The 22,604-nt window shown below is 39.4% G+C and overlaps 1 protein-coding gene across 2 annotated transcripts in view; it reads right to left on the reverse strand.

Moving 5' to 3' along the window:
• Positions 1-20,041, reverse strand: part of Crispld1 (cysteine rich secretory protein LCCL domain containing 1) — a 35,160-nt gene extending 15,119 nt beyond the window's left edge. Inside the window, exons 1-5 of one of the 2 annotated variants that reach the window (XM_050165050.1) lie at positions 19,540-20,041; positions 18,314-18,633; positions 2,010-2,128; positions 1,582-1,714; positions 675-790 (exon numbers count right to left, since the gene is read on the reverse strand). In XM_050165050.1, coding sequence (XP_050021007.1) covers positions 675-790; positions 1,582-1,714; positions 2,010-2,128; positions 18,314-18,571 — 626 coding nt within the window. In that variant the 5' untranslated portion in view covers positions 18,572-18,633; positions 19,540-20,041. Of the gene's footprint in view, positions 1-674; positions 791-1,581; positions 1,715-2,009; positions 2,129-18,313; positions 18,634-19,539 lie in introns of those variants that run through there. The other variant, XM_050165051.1, reaches the window with a different exon arrangement.
• Between the last annotated feature and the right edge of the window lie 2,563 nt (positions 20,042-22,604).

Raw genomic sequence — 22,604 nt, forward strand, 5'->3', positions numbered from 1 at the left:
ATGATCCACTCCATTAAAACATCTGATAGCATTACTAAGATATTACAAACATCACTACAGAAGCATTGGGGGAGTAATAGTGCAGACATCTTAGGATATAGGCCTTTATATAGTTTAGTTATGAAATCCTTTGGGTCTAGGTTTACATATAGTTAAATGTCTCATTGTTATTAAAACTTTCAAAGTAACTTGAATTGAATTCTATTAAAATTTAAAAATCAAACATTTACAGAAAAAATGAATTCAAATGGATATTTGCCTATTTTGTGTATATCAATAATTTAAGTTTGAGTCTCAGAATTGTTTTGTGAAATTTTAACATAATCATTCAAGTCTTCATTACACAGGAAAATATATTTGTTTCTCAACTAATGCATAGCTGAAAAAAATCTCTCATCAAAATTACTGAATATGAACTATACTGGTATAATATATGAGGTTGAAAAACATATAAATGTGTTTTATGACTTTAAGGAAGATGGCAGGTTCAAATCTGCCATCCCCTTTGAGCAATGAAGAATGCACTGAACAACTACAATCACTGCCATGGGAGATGAACAGAACTAAGCAATACACTCTATGAATATACCTTGACAATGAGAAAAATCAGCCTTAGGAAACTATTTTTACATTCGGAAAACTTTCCACGAGACACCCAAGCCTTGCCCACTCACTTGGGAGAGTAATTGCACACCAAGTAGACAGCCTTGGGCCATATCTGTCCCCAGATGTTCATGTTGTGGCACAGATTGATGGCGCAGCCTATCCTGCTGCTGGTCGCCCACACCACCTGTGACAGAGAAGAGAGGCTCAGGCGGGGTGGAAGTGAAAAGAAACAGCTGTTCATCAAAGAGAGACGGACATCGCAGAGCTGTGGCAGCCAAGACTGATCATCCACACTGGAGTGAGAGCTGTCAAACCAGTAGCTTGCCAAAGATCTGGGTTTGGGATTGTTCTTTCATTCATAAAAGAGATTTGCAGGTCAATAGCTCTCTCTGCAATGCAATGTCAGCATTTTCAAAGCACAAACGTACTAAATAATTCAAAACTCTACCTCCAGCTTATGCTATGAACATTTCTATGAAGAAGTTAACTATCCAAAGTAACGGAACTCTGTATCTCAAATCAGAAGTAAAAGTGGAGCTCACAGAGGCTCTCCACTCCAGACAGAACTCAGGGCAGCAGCGACCTCTGCCTTTTTGAGCCCACCTTCCTTCATTTTATTTAGAGATTAGGAATATACCCAATACTAAATGTGAACATAAAATACAATATATATTTTTATATATAATGTACATATTATAAATCTTGCATATATGTAAATAGTAAATGTCAATGGTAAAGTATGTTTTGGCATCAAATTGATTAAGAAGATGACAAACTGCTCCTCCACCATATCTGTTAGAGCCATTGTAAAATATTTCACATGTAAAGTCATTAAAATAATTTTTTTAAGGAAGCATTGGGACTTCTGTGATGATAATCACATTAAATAATACAAGAAATACACATGGTTGTATGTTCTTCTCTAGTTCAGTAACTGAATTTTGAGGAGGCGACTGTAGGCCACCCAAAGCATACCTGAGTGTAGTGTGTACACACGGGGCCAGAGCATCTGAAAGGACAATACGGGTTGCACTCATGTTCATATGGGTAGCTGAAGTCTCTCACTTCATCATACCACGCTTGCACATGAAATGTTGGGGGTCGATATCTGTTAGAAGACAAAAATCACAAGAAAGAAGAAAAGTTGGGGAAAATATAAAACCAATTTAGATTGGCAAATCTTGACAGAAAGCTCCTTCTGAGTAAGCTTACATATACAAATGATGCAAAAATAAGCTAGGAAGTCCGTGACTATTCTAGTACGATATTGAGTTTCCTTTGTTTTGTGGTTAGCTCTTTTACTGTCACGTACTAAAGACTAGAAAATTTGCAGTGGTAGATTAATGAACATTTCATTCATAACATTTGTGTTTCCAGAAACAAAAAGCTGTGCCTTCCACTACCTTCCCCAGTGGGCTCCCAAATTCTGTCCAATGGAGGGCAGCAGGCTTGCAGGTCCATGTTCCCACAAACATGTTTCAGCCCAGGATTCTGCAGATCTTTCCAGCTCCACATCCCATGTCTACAGGGTACACAGAAGAAAACACAGACATACAATATGCACTTTGGACATTTCTTCAAATACAAATTACTTGATTCTATTTTTCTTTTTTCTTTATTAAGTAAAAACACATTAGTCTGGCTTTTCCCTCATCTACAGCCCTGAGTTTTTCCTTCCTGCTCAACTTCCTTGACTACATATTTCCCTCTCCTAATGAGTCTACACATTTTTAGAATTGTCAGAGTGATTGCAAAGGCATTTACTGGACTCCTCTGCCTAAAATGTGGCCAACACAACCCCACAGGTTTCTACTGTAAGGGCTCCTTATCTAAAGCATGCTATACCTGCAGGGCTTGTCCTGGTCTAAACATCCTTTGGTAATTTGCCAGGCAGACCTCAATTCTTGGCTTTCTATCCTCTATTACCTAACATGGTCTCCCGTTACCTCTCCAACTCTCTCAGAGAGCCCTCCCTGGGCTCTCAAAGCTTTGTTACATTCCTTTCTTTGGCACTATTACCCTGCATGGCAATGCTTATTTACATGTCTACTTCTCCCAAGGGACAATGAGTTGCCTGAAGGGAGTCATGCAACTCCTCTTGGTATCTTTGGCCTATTTTCTGTGTTCGTAATATAGACACAGTGACAAATAAGTACATGTTACATACTTGAAAAAAAATAATGAAACCGACTACAATAAAGTATACACGATCCTTATTTATGAAATTCAATGAAGGTGACTGGCTCATTTAGAAAATAATTTATAAAGAACCAAAATACAGAGCCGGGCAATGGTGGCGCACGCCTTTAATCCCAGCACTCGGGAGGCAGAGGCAGGTGGATCTCTGTGAGTTCGAGACCAGCCTGGTCTACAGAGCTAGTTCCAGGACACGCTCCAAAGCCACAGAGAAACCCTGTCTCGAAAACAAAACAAAACAAAAAGAACCAAAATACAAATTGATAGCTTAGTAAGTTTTCCAAGGTCTAAGTTTAGTGTTCATTTTGTTACTGATTCAAAACATAGGCTGCTGTACTAGACATAATATTAAAATCACAAACCATGTAGAACTGAGTTCTCTGGCCCTTTCAGAACAGAACTCCACAAGATAAATGGACAGGAAAACAGGCCCAGGAATGGAAGATTTGAACAGTTTCAGGGATAGGGCTGCAGAAGAGCAGACAGAACAAAACAATACATACAAATTTTTAGACACCTCGAAGTCGATTGTTGACTGAAGGTAAGCTGTCAGGGAAAAGACATGGCAGAGCCATACAGTTACCACAAAGGCATAAGAGAAATGGCAATCACATGTCTGTATATTCCTTTGGTAGAATGTCACAAGATTGCAACTTGAACAGTAATAGTGATATGCACACCAAGTACAGTGTAAGAAAATGCAAAGGCAGTTAGATCTAAAGAAAAATACACAGATCTGTAATTTCAGAAAATGATACAAAAGAGTGAGAATGATAAAGAATTCTAGAATTATTAAAACTGGGAGGGACAGAAACAATGAGATGGCTTTTTAAAAAAAGCCATGAATCATAAAGGCTAAAGGAAAGAGAATGGTGAATTCAACTACAGCAAGACCAAAGAGATTTCAGGAGTAGAGGGGTAATGATGCCACAAAGAGATCAAGACAAGAGATTGGCTAAGTAACAATAATGAATAAGAGCAATTCCACATCAGGAATGGAGAAATCTGGCCGTAGAGGTCAGAAAGTGAATAGAAGTCGAAGTCAATCATGCTGGCTCTCCCAACATTTAGGAGAGTGGTGTTGGAGAAGCTAAGAAAGGGGAGAGTCAGGGTCTAAGGAAAAGTGTTTGCTTTCTGTGATTTTATAAGCTGAAAGAACTCTAATTTGACCACAGACTGAAAGATTCCATTAAGAGATCCTCAACCCTCCTACTTACACACACACATGAGCACAAACATGCACACTCTTTCAACACACTCATATATACACATACATATTCCTACACACTCAAATACACAAATGCACAAACATATACAGGGATGGAAATCTTTCTTCCTCATCACATAATTTTTCATAAATGAATATTTCTTCTCTTTCAATTGTGGATTTGAAATATGTAAAATGCTTTCCCAGTCACAAAGTAAAATTTTGTAATAAGTAAGTATATTCTCAATATAGTATACCTTTATTATGTACCAGGAATACAAAAACATCTTTACATTCAACTAAAAACTAAAGTGAGGCAAACAATAGTTGGTTTTTACTCTGGATTAATATCAAATATTCCAAATAACCATAGATATCAGAAGTATATGCTGCCAAAATATTAAACAGGTAAGTACTTGATTTGCAGATATAAACAAACTATTAACTAATTTCATTATTTGTTTAAGTTAAATTACACATTTTAATTTATAATACAAAATATTCAGCTCATTGTTGTTATCTATTTAACAAAAATTTACACAATATAATGAATTTGGATGAAGTCCTAGAGAATGGGCAAAATGCACTCTTCTTTGTACCAGAAAATTTGAAAAAATAATCACTTTCCCAAAATAACCAGGTTTTCAGGCAGAGTAGAGTGTCCTTAAAAGACAAAGGTTTTGTCTTCAATTTTAAAACAGTGCTTTAAATCATATTACAAAACCACACCAGCCCATAGGTTTTCCAGTAGGCCAACCTCATGCTAAAGGAGATCCAGAAACAAGAAAAAAAATCACAAATAGAACTTACTTGGCTAAAACATAAAGTATTTAGAGAGCATTGTATTGATATTTAAAGACATCCTACCCAAGGCATTGTAGAATTCCTGTCTCCCCCTTACAAGCAGAGCCGCAGCGACTCGCTTCTAACAAACGGAATGAGACCCTGAGAGCACTGGGGTCAGTTATGAAACAGAGCTTCTATTTGGTTCTCTTTTCAGATACATCTTGACTAACTTGAGCCAACACATTATGCAGCCAACCACAGAGGAAAATTGGCGGGAAGGCCACTGTGGAGGGACCACACAGAGGGAGCAGCAGCTGTGTGATTTCTTGGCCCAGGCTTGAGAGCGGAGAGCATACAGACCCTCAGGTGATAGTGGCTCAGATCCAGTAAATAAGTGAGCTCTGCACACCCACTACCCTCTCCTAAGGACCACCCAGGGGGCCCACAGAGAAGACCTGGAGACTACTGAAAGCCAATTTCGTCTTGCTTTGCACTTGACTGTATACTCTGGGTCGTGAGATTTTCCGTAGAAACTGGAACGTTTGAGAAAGGATATACAACTGCTTCTAAACTCATAAATCTGTGTTTTCCAAAACAGTGTTTATATCTGTTACAGTAAAAATGAAATAAATTTTAAAACGTGCTCAAACATGTTAGATTAACCTTCCTTAACTCCAAAATCTGTCAGATGAAATACAAGGTAACTCAGAAAGATGTTGTTAAAGACCAAAATCCAGGACATACTATGGATAACTCATACATAATAATATATGAATATATGCACATGTATTTATATATATCTAACAACAATTAGTGAAAAAAGAGGCCATGATTTTGAAGAGGAGCAAGGAGGAGTTAGTATATGGGAGAGCTTGGAGAAAGGGAAGTGAAGTGGGGAATGATGTGATTACATTATAATATCAAAAAGAAGAAATAAAAATGTAAAAAAAGAAGAAATAACATTTTAAAAGCATCTAAGTATTTTTTAACATGTCGAAAATATGAGAAGTGAACAAACTTCATTTATAATCATGTTTATGTAAATATATTTATAAAATCATATTTGAATATAAGGAGTATAGCAGAGAATCGTGTAACTAAATGTAATTTTAAATCAATATTCAAAAATATTAATTTATGAACATTTAAAGTGATTACTTGTCTAATCATATCTAAGTGTCTAGATCATGACCAACAATGTAAATTTTAAAAAATTTCTGAATAAAGTGTTGAAAATATGGCTGTCTTGGAAGAATTACTACAAAGGACTAATAACAGCATAGTACATATACGGGTGCTTTTGGGTACATGGGTATTTTCATTCTCCAACATATTTCAGGCTTTAAGATTACAATAATTCTTACCCATACTAGTTAAATGTAGGTTGGACTCTACCCATTTCTATTTAAATTATGGTTGTAAATCAAACCAAGATGTCTGAAGAGGCCTTTTTTTCTCCCTCTGAACTATTCACCCAGCAGTAATTTGAAGTCAACTTACCCAAAATTATCATTTCTTCATAAAATGGGTGCATGAGGTATGTTGAAGAGAAAACATGTTTTTTTCCAGCTACATATATAACAACACACTCTATGGGAAAGAACTGTTACATATTCCTACCAATTTGGAGATGACTTCAGGTTTTAAGGACTCTGCCTCACTTGTTCTGAAAGACTTTGTCGCAAGAGGGAGCAGACAGTAGGTTCAGAAGTGGTAGAGCTAGAGAAAGCAGCATTGCCCTGAAGCAATGAATGTTCTTAGCAGGGTTTCCTGGAAACATCTGAGAGATGTGATTTCTCTCAGAAATCTCCTTTCAAACAAATCCTTGGTGACCTTCCAGAAAGCAGCAAACTAACCATTTAGAACATTATCGTCTCGTTTTAATTTCTGCAATGGAAACTTAGTATACAGATAAACTCAACAGACAATTTCTGTGGTCTAATATTGCATAAATACCATGTTCAACACCAAAGAGTTGTGCAAGACAGGACATACTGCCCTTGCGGGGTAGAGTAGACATTAATCTGACACTATTCATACATTTTTCTACAGAATTTGTGTGCATTAATCTCATGTCACTGTCAAGGCCTTTATACCAACTTTCCTCCCTGCTGGCCCTCTACAGTTTTCACTATTAAATGTTCACACATTTAAAGGACTTCTTGTCAAAATGCAAATGATGTCTTAGTTGTACAGGAGAGCTTTATGACATGTCCAACACATGGTGCCGGGACCACTAAGAACACAAAGAAGCAGGGCCTACACCTGTCCATTCATCTTTCTTGAATGCTGAATTCATTAGTGTTTCTACAACAGGACTGGTCATTCATGTTTCTTCTCCTTCATTACTCAGTTGCCCCAAAGGAAAGTTTGTTCCAGCACTCTCTTTACCATACCATCCTCTCTATAAGTTTAAACACACATATCAATTGTTATGTCTTCTTTCTCTTTCTCCATTGTTCTGAATCTAATTTCCGGAAGAGAATTTGAAAAACAGAATCCTGCTGTATATGTCTTCTGAGTTTTCTGTGTCTCCTAATCTATAACTTGACTAACGTATAAGGGTTATATGTCTGACTGTCAAAGGATGCTTTCTGCTTCCCATCGCACCAGATGCCCAACGTGGGCAGCCACTTAGTTCAGAGACAGAAAGTCCGGGGTTCATGTCTCAAACATAACTTGGGGTTAAGTGCAAGTGGTAGAGTAATCATAATGCAAAAAAGTAAACCCCGTAAACTTGAATTCTTTTTGTGAATGCTATTACTTTTGTATAGTAAACCAAAGACCACAAAGCCTCCATTGTTTTTATTGACATTTAACTGAGAGGGAAAGAATTTGGATGGGAGATATAGCCTGGTGGTTAAAAGCATAGGCTGCTCTTTCACAGGACTTGGGTTCGATTGCCAGCACTTCATGGCAGTGAACAACTATCTGTAGCTTCAGTTCCAGGGGATTGAGCACCCTCTCTGGTCTCTGGAGGTACTACATGCAGGTTCTGCACAGACATATTGGCAAAACACCCACACACATAAAATTTTTTCAAGAGTCTTTTTTAAAATGAAGAGTAGTTTAGTCTTTAAAAGTGCCTTCTAGATATTTTAGGAGACCATAGTAATTAGGAAAATTTTTGAGTAACTGAAAAATCACAATCTGGGATAAAGCTTGTATTAGAGTAAAGCACTTATGGCAGAAGTATGAGGATTTTTCATTCAGATTCCCATAACTCACATAAAAACCTGGAAGCAAGGCACATGGGATCCCAGTGCTGGAAAGGCAGAAACAGAAGATTCCCGCAGCTTGCTGGCCAGCCATTCTAGGTGAAGCAGTGAGTTCAAGGCACTTTAAGACTTTGTCTCAAAATAAGATGCATAGGGATAGACAAAGACACCCAATGTTGGCCTCCAGCTTTCACATGCACTTGCACACACATGTGCATATAAACACAAATATTACATACGTAAAATAAACAAAAACAACAGTCTAACTGATTAGCCCTTTACATCTTGATCTGTGGGTATGGATCAATTTGTGACAATGAATTTCTTCATTAGGTTTATTTATAGCCCAATAAATTTTATAAAATCAAAACTTGAAACATGCAGGATTGGAAAAAATTCTCGCAATAAATTACAGTATCTCCTTACATATTAAGTTTTTATATTTACATGCTGTATTCGTTACTTTGTTCATCACTGGGACCAAAGAATCTGCCAGAAACAATGTCAAGAAGGACAGCCTTGTTTGGGGTCGTGTTTCTGAGAATCATAGTCCACCATAACAGGGAAAATGTGGTGGAACTGCTTGGTCTGTGACAGGGTGACCACAGAGCAGTAGCTTGTTACATGACAGCAATTAGAAGGCAATGAACCAGACGGGAACTGAAGTTGGCTTGGCCTTCAAGTACCATTCCTAATGGCTTCTCTTTACCAACTGCCCTCCATGTTTCAAAGATCTTATAACCTCCAAGAACAGCACCATCAATTGATGGCCAAGTGTTCAAACACATGATCCTGGGGTGGCATTTCACAAACTGTAGGGAGTACCAATATCTTAGATTTTTGAAAGTGAATGAAAAACTAATTGTTTGTATCTGCTGTACCTGGAAGCGCCTTGGTTTTCTTTTTCTTTTTTTTTAGAGGACTAAAAATGAAAAAATTCCTTCATAAGTTAGTGAAAGAAAGCTATGAAAAGAAAGTAAAACCACAATTTACCCAAAAAACTTCCATTTAAATCAAAACCAATATCAGAATCATTCAAATACAAGTTTACACTCTTTCAACAAAACTTCTGTCTTCACATTCTATGGTATCTGCATTAATAATTCATCCCTAAAAGTGATAAATTAGTATCTTTCCAGCTCAGTGATAAATTATGATAATAAATAAGGACTATGCTACTTTCTATGTATGTGTATGAATGTACACACATACATATGAATATATATTTTACATTTATATACTGTGGATATGTGAAGAATAGCTTTCAAGTATTTCTATTTGAGAACAATTATGATAAGCAGTCTTCCTTTCTCTATGCATAGCCATCTCATATCCTGCTATGTCTGCACTACAAAGGCTCAACTCACACTTAACTGTTACCTGAGCTCACTTGTCCCTTGGATTCTGGCTGTATTTAATCAACGAAAGACAGGGGTTAGTCAGAGAATATATATATTCTCTCTCCCGAGCCAAGTCCTTGTCCACAGTGTCTTCCAACATAGCTCCGCATCCCCAACCCAGGTCACACGATAGTGTAGTCCTACTTTGGAACTCCTAGCAGTGTGAAGCAAGTGAGCTTGCAGTAACTCAAATCCCACTTACATTCAAGTCCAAGATCCTTGCATAGAAGAACCAAAGATGCTATTTCCCAGTGAGCCCCCCCCCCATCATGCCTCTTCAGTCTTGTGTGCTCAACTCAGCTGATGTATTTTGCTCTAAAGAGCACTAGGAAAACCAAAAGCATTTACACAAAAGAGAATCTGTTCTCTTTATCAAATAAATCCAACTGCTTCCACGCTTGTGGCCTCTAATTTGCAGCTGGAATAAATGAACTGACATTGTAGTGGCAATGCGTCCTCCCACTTATGCAAGTCCTTGCCTTAACTTGAACACATTTTCCTCTTCAATGAAGAGCAAAAACTTTCCCATCATCCCCATCAGTTGCCCTCTCATTTCTCTGTCTTTGTAGCAACATCTCAGGGAGTTAAGGTGACTTCACCACCTGCTCATCTCCCTTTTTTCATCTCTTCAATAGAGCTTCTGGGAACCCCTCACCTGTGACATTAATGAAAATTACCAGTGGCTTCTACAGTGACAAAAACCTTGCTCATTTGTCTTCACCTTATGAACTTTTCAACAACACTGATAGACTGTTGACTTCTTTGTCTTCTCCTCCTGCCATCTGTTTCTCTACCCATGGCTGAGTCTTTGCATTCAGCTCCTTTGCTGCCCTTTCCTTCAGTTTAACACCCATCAGTTGTGTTTCAGGCTCAATCCAAAGCATTTAATGGACAAAGGTGTCCATAACAATATTCTCTTTGATTCGAGCTGTTTCGCACTGCATGACTCTTCACAATATCAACATCCATCCTCTAACTTTTATCCCAAACCCCATCTCTTCACTGGACACTAAATAGAATGAAGAAGACAAGACGTCAAACTCAGTCTTGTCCTAAAAGACCTTATGACTTCATTCTCATCTTGTCCTGTTTCTCCTTATGCCACAGAAAGTGCAATGAACTACGCTTTAAACATCATCTCTAATTCTCCTTAGCCTTTGCCCTTCAACCTAAAGTGAGTCACCCATATCAATGAAGCTTATTCTGAAACTACCTGCATCATCCCCTCTTTAGCAGTCTCATGCTGGTCCAAACCATCTCACTTAAGATGAAAGGAAGTCTTCCTAAGTTAAGTCTCCATCTTCTATCAGATCATGGTCTACCAGACAATAGGAGTAATTTTATGACATTTCACAACACTTTAAATAAAAGACACACCAGTCTCTTAGAAGAAGCTGCTCAATGGGTTTACATTTTGCTCAGAATAAAATAATCTAATTTTCTTTTTATTTGAGACACAAAATGTTTCAAACCCATTCTTACATATCTATATAATTTTTTACTGCCATGGTTGTTGAAGAAGATTCAGTCACCTTGAACTGCTTTCTAAAACTCCAGTTATATTCCATCTTATTCTGGAGTGAAAGGTTTTGTGCCTGTTGTTTCTTCTGCCTAGTCTGATGGCCTCTGCATCCATGTTTAGCTGAAGCATTGCAATCCTGCTGTAAATGAAAGGCTTTCCTATGCTGTAATACTGATTAATGGTAGCTTAGTTTCATGTCTATCATTTTTTTTGCACCTCATTCACCTTATGTTTGTGAACTTGGTGATTTTTCTGAACATTAATACTTTTCTGAAACTCAAGTAAAATGTCTGGAGCAAAAAACAGTGTTAAGCCAATGTCTACTGAATATAATGCATTCCTGAAACACAAACTTATTGATACAAATAAATTGTGTCAACAATTTTAAAAACCTTGTTGCCTAATTTTAAAATTATAAAGACAACAAATACTCAGAAGAAAAGTAGACACATATACAGCAGATCAGTGATTTTCAGTCTCTCGGTCAAAACCCCATCTATGATTGCATATGAAATCTCTTGCATATCAGATATGTACATTATAATTGATAAAAGTAGAAAAATTACAGTTATGAAATAGCAATGAAATAATTTGATGACTAGTGGTCACCACAACATAAGGAACTGTGTTAGGGTCACAGCAGTAGGAAGCTTCAGAACTGCTACCTTAGACAGACTTGATATAATATATTGTCAATAAAATCCTGGGAATTTTTTGAGTATATAAACTCATAACAGGACTGAGTAAGCAAATCTGAACAACAAAGAGAAAATGGTCCTGAATTACCATCATTATTGCTGTGATTATATTTGTATAAATGAATATATTCAATTTTTCATGAAGGTACACAATAAAGACAACTGAATATGCAAAGAAATTGCATTTTCATATAAGCTATGACTAAGTATGAAATGTGGTCTCTAACTGAAGTTGAAAACTTTTGCCTTGAAAAGATTTAGCACTGTGAACACTATCAACCCATATAAAATGCTGCCTAATTGGAAATAAAATAATAATAATAATAATAATAATAATAATAATAATAATAATAATAATAAAAGACATGTTACATTCTTCTATCTAATTCTTCTTTGAACAGCTCAGATTTCTAGTGGCTCCCACACAATCAAGTACATCATAGAGCCTTCTTGTTCTCATTGACTTTTAGTTATGAAAGCATCATTTACAAGTTACTTACCTTTCTGCTTTTCTCCATTCAGCATTTGGTCCAACCCATTTTGTTCCTCCTCTCCGCTTTCTCTGCAGTTCCTTCCCACTGTCCACACCTCTAGTTTTCAGAAGGTGTCAAGAGCTCATGTCTTGAATGTCTCTATCTATAGAGATCTTAGCTCTCTTTGTGACTTTAATGTCTGTATGCTCACGAACCATACCTTCACAGTGCAACCTATACATCATTAACCTACTGATGCATTATAATAAATCCTAATAAATTCACTTGGGTATCTACACAATGTCCAGCTGAGCACTAGCCTCCTCTAACCACAGATGTTCTATACTAACTATTCCCATTTTAGAAAATGGCATCTCCAATGACACCAGTTTTTCAAGCAGGCATACTCATTTGCCACATGCAAAGCATAACAATACCACTTTAAAAAATGAATTCAAATGATCCACCCCTGATATCACAATGATGATCTGAACAGAAACTGGCCTCCCTGCTGTGCTGTCTCATGCTAATGTTTTCATCTTCGGTTACAGAGGAAGTAAGAGACAACTTTGGATTTAGAGAGAGGAGGTCAGACCAGGTAGGCAAACAACTAGCCACTCTGTTCTGAAAGAAGAAGAGATAGAGTGTGGTTCGGCCTCCTTTAATCTCTTGGGCTTGTATTGAATAGAATGCAATCAGTGATTTCTAGAATCTTCACAACATTCTGAAAGTCTTCTCAAGTTTGTAGGATGCATAATGTTTTCCATTCATGGATAAACCAGAGTGGTAACTACCACTAATTTTCAAAATTCTCCATGATGGATTGGATAGACATGTCTTTCACCAGGAAGGGAATTCTGTCTGCGGGCTGCCTGCTAGCTGAGTCAACTCTATGTATCTTGGAACAAGGCTTCTTTGAATTTTTCAGGATAAATGAACTGCAACGAGGTAATACTCATATTCCTGCCACTTCTCACCACCTTGATACTGTAACCCACTCCTGGTCACTATCATCTTGCCAACTGCTGCCACACATCGTATTGTTGTACACAGCTGAGTTTTAGGCACCTACAGCCCATTTCCAGGGGGGTCTGGAACAATCCTAAAACCACTCCCTTTTCTATTCAAATGCTCAAATAGCTAAAATCATACTGATTAAAGGTGACCCATAACATGTCCCCAATTAAATATCTGTCTTCATTTTCTACTCCACTCCTCAGGGATACTCTCGCAACAATATGGGGCAATTTGTTGATAGTAGTAAAATCTCCAAACCTCTGAACCTTTTCTTGCTAAAGGCATAAATAAGTAGCTTCTATTTGAGAGAACATTCAATTTCTTTCTTATATGTATTCTTCACAGTTGTCTCAGATATTATCTTATGCAGTCTTCCACCTATAACTTCATTTAAATATCTTTTAGAATTTAATAATATTCAAGTACAAACATTTACTAAATAGATAATTCTTGTACAGATGTAGGCACTAAGTTATAAAGATAAATATGGCATAATCTTAACCCATCTATGAATTCAAAGTCTTTGAAAGGAAATAAGACAAGTATATATAAATAGGGTACAATAAAGTACTCTAGAATGGAGCAGAAGAATGGGCACATGGGAAAATGCCTTAGAAGAAGGATGACATCTGAGCTCAATTTTGAGGGGTAAACTGGAAAAGGTGGAACACGGGAATCCAGATGTAGATGCTGCAGCAGGGAAAGCAGCTGCAGGAGCATGCCCTTCATTAGGAACAGCTTCATTAAGTGTGGCAATGTGAAAACAGGTAGCTGAGGGCCCTGGTGCAGTCTGCAGGTGTTCCCTGGCTTGGTTAATTCTAGATACTTCTAAAGCATGGAGGCGTCCAAAGAACTTTTGTTCAACTGAGTGACCAACACAGACAAGCTGAGGGGAATTTCAGCAATACCAGTCGAGAACTAATGTGATCTAAGCTATGCAACAGGGAGGAATTCATGCAGCCTTCTAAAGGGGAAACTGTGGTGCCAAGGCCGGTTTGAGTCGAGCAACAGAGGTGACAATGAAATAGAAGAGATGGGCTGAAAGGCATTTGTGAGACAAATGTTATGAATGGATTTGCAGATGTGTCTCCACGGGCGTGGGTGTACAAATCAGATTTGTGGACTTGAAGATGAATGCAATTCCTTGTCTGTTTCCGGGAGAGGATTGAACAGACGTCATAAGGCCCTAAGCTTTCTTTTGAAGTTACTGTGGAATGACTCTACATGGAAACCACCCCATTCATACTAGGAAACACATGAAGGAAATGCAAAGAGAGTTGCCAGATGGAAGTATGGGAGACGGAGCCAGGCAAGTTTGAACTGATAAAGCAAAATCCAGAGAAGACCATTTTCAAAGTTAAAGAAAAGATGCCCAATCTATACCGATGAGACATTGTAAAAATTGAAGAAAAGAATTGAAGAAAACTCTACCACGAAGTCATAAACCCGCACGATGGCAGGCTAGAAGAAAGCATGTCCGTTCCACAGAATCAAATATCAACTTCAATGCAACCTCTGGGCTTTGTACTTTTCCACCAGCTTTACCATTGAAGCAGCCAGGGCCCAGAAGGGTAGCAGACTATCAGAGTTCACATTCCAGTAAGCAAGAGAGACAAAATGGGAGCCTGTTGCTGTGTACATCCAAAGCCAGTGTTTTTACTTGGTAATCCCCTGTCCCTTCATTTGATGCCCTAAGGCTCAATGCTCAACTCACCCTAAACCAAATGCAGGAAATCATGATTGACACCACTAATTGAATGATTCGCAAACAGCACTCACCTCACAGTTCCCCATAAAAAGCTCTCAGAAGAACATTTATTGCTCTCAGTTCCCTTGGCATCACCCAGGGCATGATCAAAGAATATTGTGTCCCCATGATGTGAGGACTTCAAGCCTATCTAGTCTTTTTCCTCTGTCAAACTATAAGCTCTTCAAGAAAAGACACAGCTTTCAACAATAATGTTTGACCTCTGCAAGTTGAGTGAGGATAATTGCAGGAGTGTCAGTGTATGGCTTGGATATCGTAGGACTGAAATAGGAAACAATTATGAGCAAGGAGATTTGTTATTTCAATAGTTGATCTGAAACGACATATAGAGTACAAGCAGACATAGGAAGTTACCCAGAAAACGGGTCTATGGCCAACTTTTAGATGTGAGCTTTATTTCTTAAATTAATTTTAAATTATGGAGCTAACTATACTCTAAAAGGCTGATCAGTATCTGTACTTTCATTCCTATGAAATCCATAAAATCAAAAATTTTCCCAATAGTCACTTTTAATATCCCTTCAGTGTGTATTCTAAAATTAATATCTCCCAATATTACAGTGGGGCACAGAACTCTGCAGTCTGGTTAAAGCCAGCACACAGTTCCAGTGTTAGTAGTATCTAGGGCAACACAACATAAACCCTGGCTGCTTTCTCAACCTACATTTCAAGGATAGAAAGAAACCAATGAAACAAAAATAAAACCCAAATAAGCATCTCAGACTAGACCTCATAATACTCTGTGTAGTTATTGTTGGATTTTTGTTTTTATTTTGTAAGTAGACATGAGGGGAAAAAAATCACAGAATATTTCTTATGATTTGCATATCAAATCACACACAGAGGCCCTCACATTGCCTTTTATGAGACTGAACTCCTTTTAAATAAGGAAGGACTCGAGGGACTGGAGAAACAGTTCAGTCCAGAAAATGCTTGCCATGGGCTGGAGAGATGGCTCAGAGGTTAAGAGTACTGACTGCTCTTCTAGAGGTCCTGAGTTCAATTCCCAGCAACCACATGGTGGCTCACAACCATCTGTAATAAGATCTGGTGCCATCTTCTGGCCTGCAGGCATACATGGAGGGTGAACACTGTGTACATAATAAATAAATAAATAAATCTTTAAAAAAAATAGAGTGCTTGCCACACAGACACGGCACCTTGTTCAGATCCTCATGAGTGAGGCACTCTCCTGCTCCTACACCGAGCAAGGTGGTGTAAATCTGTAATGTGACCACTGGAGAAGCACAGGAGGATCCATGGATCTCATTGGCCACCTAGTCTTGCTGATCTGGAGATTTTCAGGTTCAATGAAAGACCCTATCTCAAAAAGTAAGACGAAATCTCCACATGCATGCACACAGCACTTGCAAGTGCTCCTACAAACACACATGTGCACACACGCATGAACATGTACCACATACATATGCCACATATTCAAAACCACACACACGTGAGGTCATTCAAGGTTGGCCATCGTGGAATAAATGTACAGTGGTCAACATAAGCTCCACCGTTTGCTCTCATTGAAGGCTCAGTAATGAAGGAAGGCAGAGAATTTTTCATCTTAAACTCTCCAAAATAAACATGATCTGTCACATCCTGCATGGAATTTTGAGAAGAGTGAGCAATTGTTTCAGATGTCAAATGTAAACAGTGTAAGGAAGTCTAAAATTCTATTACTCTTTTCTGCAATGGTAGATTGTCAACTTGGCAGATGTATCTTAAAGAATTAAATTACAGGGTATCTCAGTGAATCGTCAGAACCCCTCTTGGCATGGCATTGAAGGAACTTGAAGCAGAGCCACATTAGCAAGTGGCCATTCACACGCCTGTCGTGATGATGCCAGAATTTCCACTTTTTACATGAGCCCTAATCCCCAGTTTCTGATGAAGTGTCTTGAATGCTGCCTGTTTTCTTTAGGGTAAAGTAGTTTTCACGTAAGAGTTAAAATAATGTAATGGACTAGTTTGTAATGGGTCATGGAATGTTAGAACTGCCATGTGTCTAGAAATGTATGTGAAGAACTATCCCCCAGGACTGATGTAAATAAAAGGGAGAAAGGGACAGCCGGGACGCACTGAAACTACGTCACCCTACAATGTGTCTAAAGGAGAATTTTGCTGATGAACGCTCATTAAATATACTTTGATGACTAGAAGAAGGCAGCATGAGTGAGATAAGCCAGACCCAGAAAGACAAATAGATTATGTACTCACTCATAAGCAGATAATAGACATAAAGCAAAGGGCAACCAGCCTGGCTATAACCCCAGAGAACCTAGGTAACAATGAGGACCCTGAGAGAGACATGCATGGATCTGCCTAGGAAGGGGAAAAAAAGCCAAGATCTCCTAAGTAAACTGGGAGTGTGGAGGGCAGGGGGAGGACAGAGAAGGAGGAGAGTAGGGCGAAAATGTGTAGCACATTCCTATTCAAACAATTGAAATGAGAAGGATTTAATAACAACAACAAAAATGGATGAAAAAATATGTCATCATACGCGGTCATCAAAGTATTTGCTGTCAGACCGGTAGCAGGGTGCATTCTGGGTTCACAGGAGTATACAACACAGTTTGAAAGCCTGTGTAAATATGCAAGTTGTGCTAAATATGTTAAAGAACTAACTTTGTTTCCCAAACAAGATTATTTCTATGAGGTGATTAGGGACAAAGTGATTCTTTGGAATTTAATTAATTGCTGAGATTTATATTTCTACTTTAAAGCTTACAAACAATGAATACATGGAGGTATCCCAGGGCTATGACATTCTAATATAAAACAACTATAAAGTGATTTGCATATTTGCAAGAAACAAAAGTCCACTTGGGAACATACCTATGCTCCAACAATACAGAACGCTTCACAAAGTTCAACTCCATTGTGTACAGAGAGGTTCTACTGAGCAATAGGGCACAATCTTTCTACTAAGAAAATCGAAAGTCAATATGGAGGTCGGCCAGATGGCTCAGCCAATAAGCACCAAGCTTGATGATTTGAGCTTGATGACCCGGATTCACATGCCAAAACAGAGCCCTGACTCCTGAAAGTTGACCTATGACTGCTACCGCTTTATCATGGCATATGTGGACCCCCTGCACAAAAAATAAATATATCTAATAAAAGAATCTGAAGTTAATACAGAGACCATTTAGACTGGTAGTAACCTTCCATCAGGTGAGAGCAGAGGATTTTAGAGTGCTTAGTAGGAAGAGTGGATTTGAAGGTGCTCAGTGTTGTGCTGAAATTGAAAGAGTTTTTAACAAGAGGGACATGATAAGGGTATACTCGAAGAAAACTTTAAAAAATGAAAACCGAATAAGTGTTGAAAATATTAAAGAACGGCACGAAGCAATCTGCATACGGTGCTGAATGCGTCAATAAACGTTTCCTTGGCATATAGCACGTGAACAGTGTCTTACCATATACTCCATATTAGAGGCCGTTGGATACACCTGACTTCGCAGTTTATTATGGAGATCCAAGATGCTCTGCATGTCGTTGTCCGTGATGGCTCTTTTCCCTCTTTGCTTGGCTGTCCACCATTCACCGTCCTCATCCATGTACTTTTCCAAAAGTTTCTCCAACAAAGTGGCGTTAGGAACCACCATAGCTGGAACCGCTCTAGCCACGAAGAGCAGTGTGGTCACTCGGAGCCACTCCCGTGCAGTACACATCATAATGAATGACCTCGGGGTTTCCCCGGGAAAATCTCCGAGATAGGCTCTTCCACGCCTTTTGGCTATAAGACATGTCATGTGATTCAGATGAATTTATTTTCTAATAGCAAACTGCAATAAGTAAGCACTCAGTTTTTGAGGACACCTTTTCTATAGCCCTCATTCCCCCACCAAGAATTTTCAACAACACACTGTTTGCATAAAATATTTTTCCAAGCTGCCCATGAAGCCAAAAGTCAAGGGCGAAAGTAGCCAGAAAGCGAATCTCAAGGTTTGAGAATAATTTCTGAATTTCAAGGTTTTAAAGAACACAGACTACATTTAGCCTTCAGAGAATACAATTAGTACAGTGTTTTATTTCTATCCAGAGGTACTTTTTTTTTCCTGTAAAAACTTTCAAAAGTTTTTTGTTGTTGTTTTTAATTTAAGACACAATAACCCAGTATCTCATTTGTGGTTCATCGCTATTCATAATGTTCATAATGTCCGTAATGGTCTGAAATTGCGAGCGAATTTTTACACTATTCATGCCTGTCCCACGGGTACCCGGAGAGGGCCCGGTGGAACACTGCGAATGAATGTCCAGGTCCCTGGAGCAACTTCTCTTTGACCCGAGCGTAGATGAAGAAATCAATTACATTCCCTGCAAAGTTTGTGCCCAACTTGCGAACCATACCCTACCACGAACTCTCCTGGAGAACTTCAGAACAAGTTCCCTCGCACACAGCAGGCGCCCACAGTTCACTGAACCGGGCAAAGAGGGCGAGCCCAGGACAACGTGAAACCAAGGAAGTCACTTGCAGGAACTAAGCCAGGCTCATCTCGGTAGCCATGGGTTCCCACCTATCCTGTCTGGGCCAGACTTTTCTCTACAAGTTGGTGTTTTCCCTAGATCCTGTTTCCAAACTGGGAACTAGGAAAACCTGGCAGCTGGACCACTCTGGATGCAGCTTTTGAATCGCCCTTACCTCTCCAGTGTGATGTTCCCCAGGAGAGCTGAGCTGAGCAGGACTGCGGGTCCCTGCAGATGTCCCCAGTCTCCACACAGGATTGCACAGACAAGGCGACGGGAAAGGACCGGACCACCGCGGGACTCTGAAGTCCCTACCTCTGTGACTCCTCGCAATCCTGGGAGGAGAAACGGATGCAGGCTCCGAAGTTAGATAGCTGAGTGGCTGCGGAAAGCAGCTCGCAAGGAACAGTGGGCCCTCCTGTGTTTCTGAGCCTTTGGTGCTGGAGGAGGGGTGGGGCAAGGGGAAGGCTCCGCAGCGACCGGCGACCTCGAGCTCCAGCCCGGTGCAGTCCCAGCGTGCAGAGCACAGACGCCAGGCGCTTCCGCTGCTCCCCAGCGCTCGCGGGCATTTATTGAGGTCCCTGCGCAGGCACGTGATGCCAGAGCCCTCCTTGCCCACCCCCACCTCCACCTCCACCCAGTCCTGGCCCGAGGCCCATGAGAGTTGACTAGCAGCAAGCCAGGAGCTTTCGTGGGCGTGCTCTGGGCCTCTGCGACAGGGGCGGGGATGGTCTGGACCTTAGGAGGAGGAGAGCCCCTAACTTCTCCCTCCCCTCTCAGCTCTTCTGCTATCAGGCACCCTCCCCTAGATTCTCTCTGATGAGGAGCTAAGATTCCTTGATAGTTTGGCTGCAATGGAGCTGGCCCCAGTACTTGAGGTGGGTGGGCACGGAGGTGTCCTCAGGACCGTCAGTGCTGCACACACCAAAGGAAATCTAGGGGGCGGGATGAAGAGAGAAACTTGAAACTTTATTATTTGTTTTAATGTTGGTCTTATGGGGATCCACAGGGCTCTAGGACCTAGTTTCTGGAAGGAGGAAGTCATTCTTTTGCTTCTAAGCCTTAACAAGGACCAGATGGAGAAGGGGTTTCAGACTATTGAGGTGGCTATTGCCTGACAGACCTCCACTTCATTCAGTCATATAACATGCAACATTGACTTCTCAAATGAGATTACAGCACTCGGCATTCATGAAAATAAGAGAGGGTCCTTTAACTAATTTATCTTTCGGTGAGAAGTGGAGCTCCCTCATTGCCCACGTTGTAACCTGAAGTAGAAATTTAGTAATTTTAAATTTATTACCTGTCGTCCTACTGAGTGCAGCGTTGTACATGTACATTTTTATCTTGAAGCAGGTTGTATAATTCGCTTTGCATCTCTTCTTTAGTGAGTCCTCATCTCAATTTTATATATATATATATATATATATATATATATATATATATATATATCTGGAGTATCACACAAGACCAAATAAAAACCTCGTGAATGGGGTTCTCAGATCATTCCCACCTCTACCTGCGTCTTTCCACCACCCTGTGCCTCCGTGTGGCCTGGCACAGGGAAGAATGGGAAACAGACCGATCAGGAGGAGTAAATTGTGAACCACATAGAACATTCTTAGGTGCAGACTCACAGTTTTTATCTTCAGACTCTGAAACACAAAATGACTGTAAATTTGTAGGCTTGAAACAATTCATGATTCCCATGCCTGGCATTCAGAAAACTGGCTTTTGCATCCACAAATGATAGGCGACCTCATGGTACGAGTTCATCATAAAGGAATGGTGGAATTACTGAAGATGGAGTCGGTGTCTGCTGTGTGTATCACTGAAAACCGTAAAGGGAGCTGAGTTAAACCTGTTGAAAGGAGTTGCATATACTTGAAATATTTTAAAAAGACTTTAGTTGGGATTAAAGAAATTAAAACGGCAAGAAATTTGGTAAGGAAATTATTACATTTTAATAAAAGAATGTCTTAAATATTCCCCATCTTAAACATTCACCTTTCAATAAGCTTTTCATTCTCAATTTAGCATATAAACTTTCTTGAATACCCATTATTGCAAAGTTTATCTGTAAATTGAAAAAAACATCATGTTCACATAAAATTCACGTCGAAGTGGAACTTTTGATTTGTGGCTGAAGCAGACCCTTGTAAGCCATGGTGAGTGGTAGCATTTCTACTTTTTGTGACAGACATTGTTGGGTACCAGGCCAACATGGGGTCTCCCACCTCTTTATGCCTTCCAAATCCACAGCCTCTGGTTTTACTAGAGGTGTTTACCTTCTCATGTGAGACAGAAACCTTAGGAGGTGACTGGCTCTCATTCTAAGTGATTCATGACAATAGATTGGTGGAGCCATGATTAACATCGTCAAGAGATGGTTCAAGCAATACTCGCTCACACTGCAAAAAGGGCAGGCCTGTAGTTAAGGCTGAAGAAAAGGGATAGAAAAGTTTTCTTTTGTGATAAAAGGAGGTCCATTAAAAAATGTATCTTTAACTGCCAGTTTGTGACATGTGACAGCTGACATTGTGCAAAAAAGACAAACTAAAGATAACAACCTCTTTACCAGCAAAAGAAAATTGTGTCTCTCTTACCCTGCTATTGATGCATCACAAGACCACGTCCCCTCTGTTTTCTTGTGTGAGATTATAACACATGTGTGGGCCACACCAGACTGGTTTGAATGTTGACCTACTTGTAGTGCTTTGGCACTATAAACCACATGTTTCTGCAAGATGATTCTTCTTTGGCCTGTGTCTTATTCTCCATACTGTAATTTTCTATATATGTTCTGAGAAAGGAATTACCTTAATGTGTTCTAGCTAACTGCTGAATTTCCCAAAGTGAGTATGTGTGGTAGAGATGGCAGTCACTCCATCTGTTATGACTCCATATCTCATCTATCAGAGCAGCTTTACATTTCTCCAGAGGATTTCTTGTGTTTGGTATTTTCGGAAATAGAACTGGTATTTATTTATTTTAAAGATTTATTTGCTTTTCTCTTACATATATGACTAGGTGTCTGCATGTTTGTGTGTGTGAGTACCAAAGGCATGCCTGGTACCCTAGGAAGACATGAAGATTACATCAGATTCTCTGCAACAGGAGTTAGAGGAGGGCGCTAGCCACCACATCAGGGCTGAGAATCAAATCCATGTCATCTTCTACAGCAGCAAGTATTCTTAACTCCAAAGCCATTTCACCAGCCCTGGACCCTGCAGAAAGAAG

This window comes from Alexandromys fortis, unplaced genomic scaffold (assembly GCF_014885135.2).
Source record: "Alexandromys fortis isolate MF-2015 unplaced genomic scaffold, M_Fortis_MF-2015_v1.1 scaffold_135, whole genome shotgun sequence".
In the NCBI taxonomy this organism is placed as follows: Eukaryota; Metazoa; Chordata; class Mammalia; order Rodentia; family Cricetidae; genus Alexandromys; species Alexandromys fortis.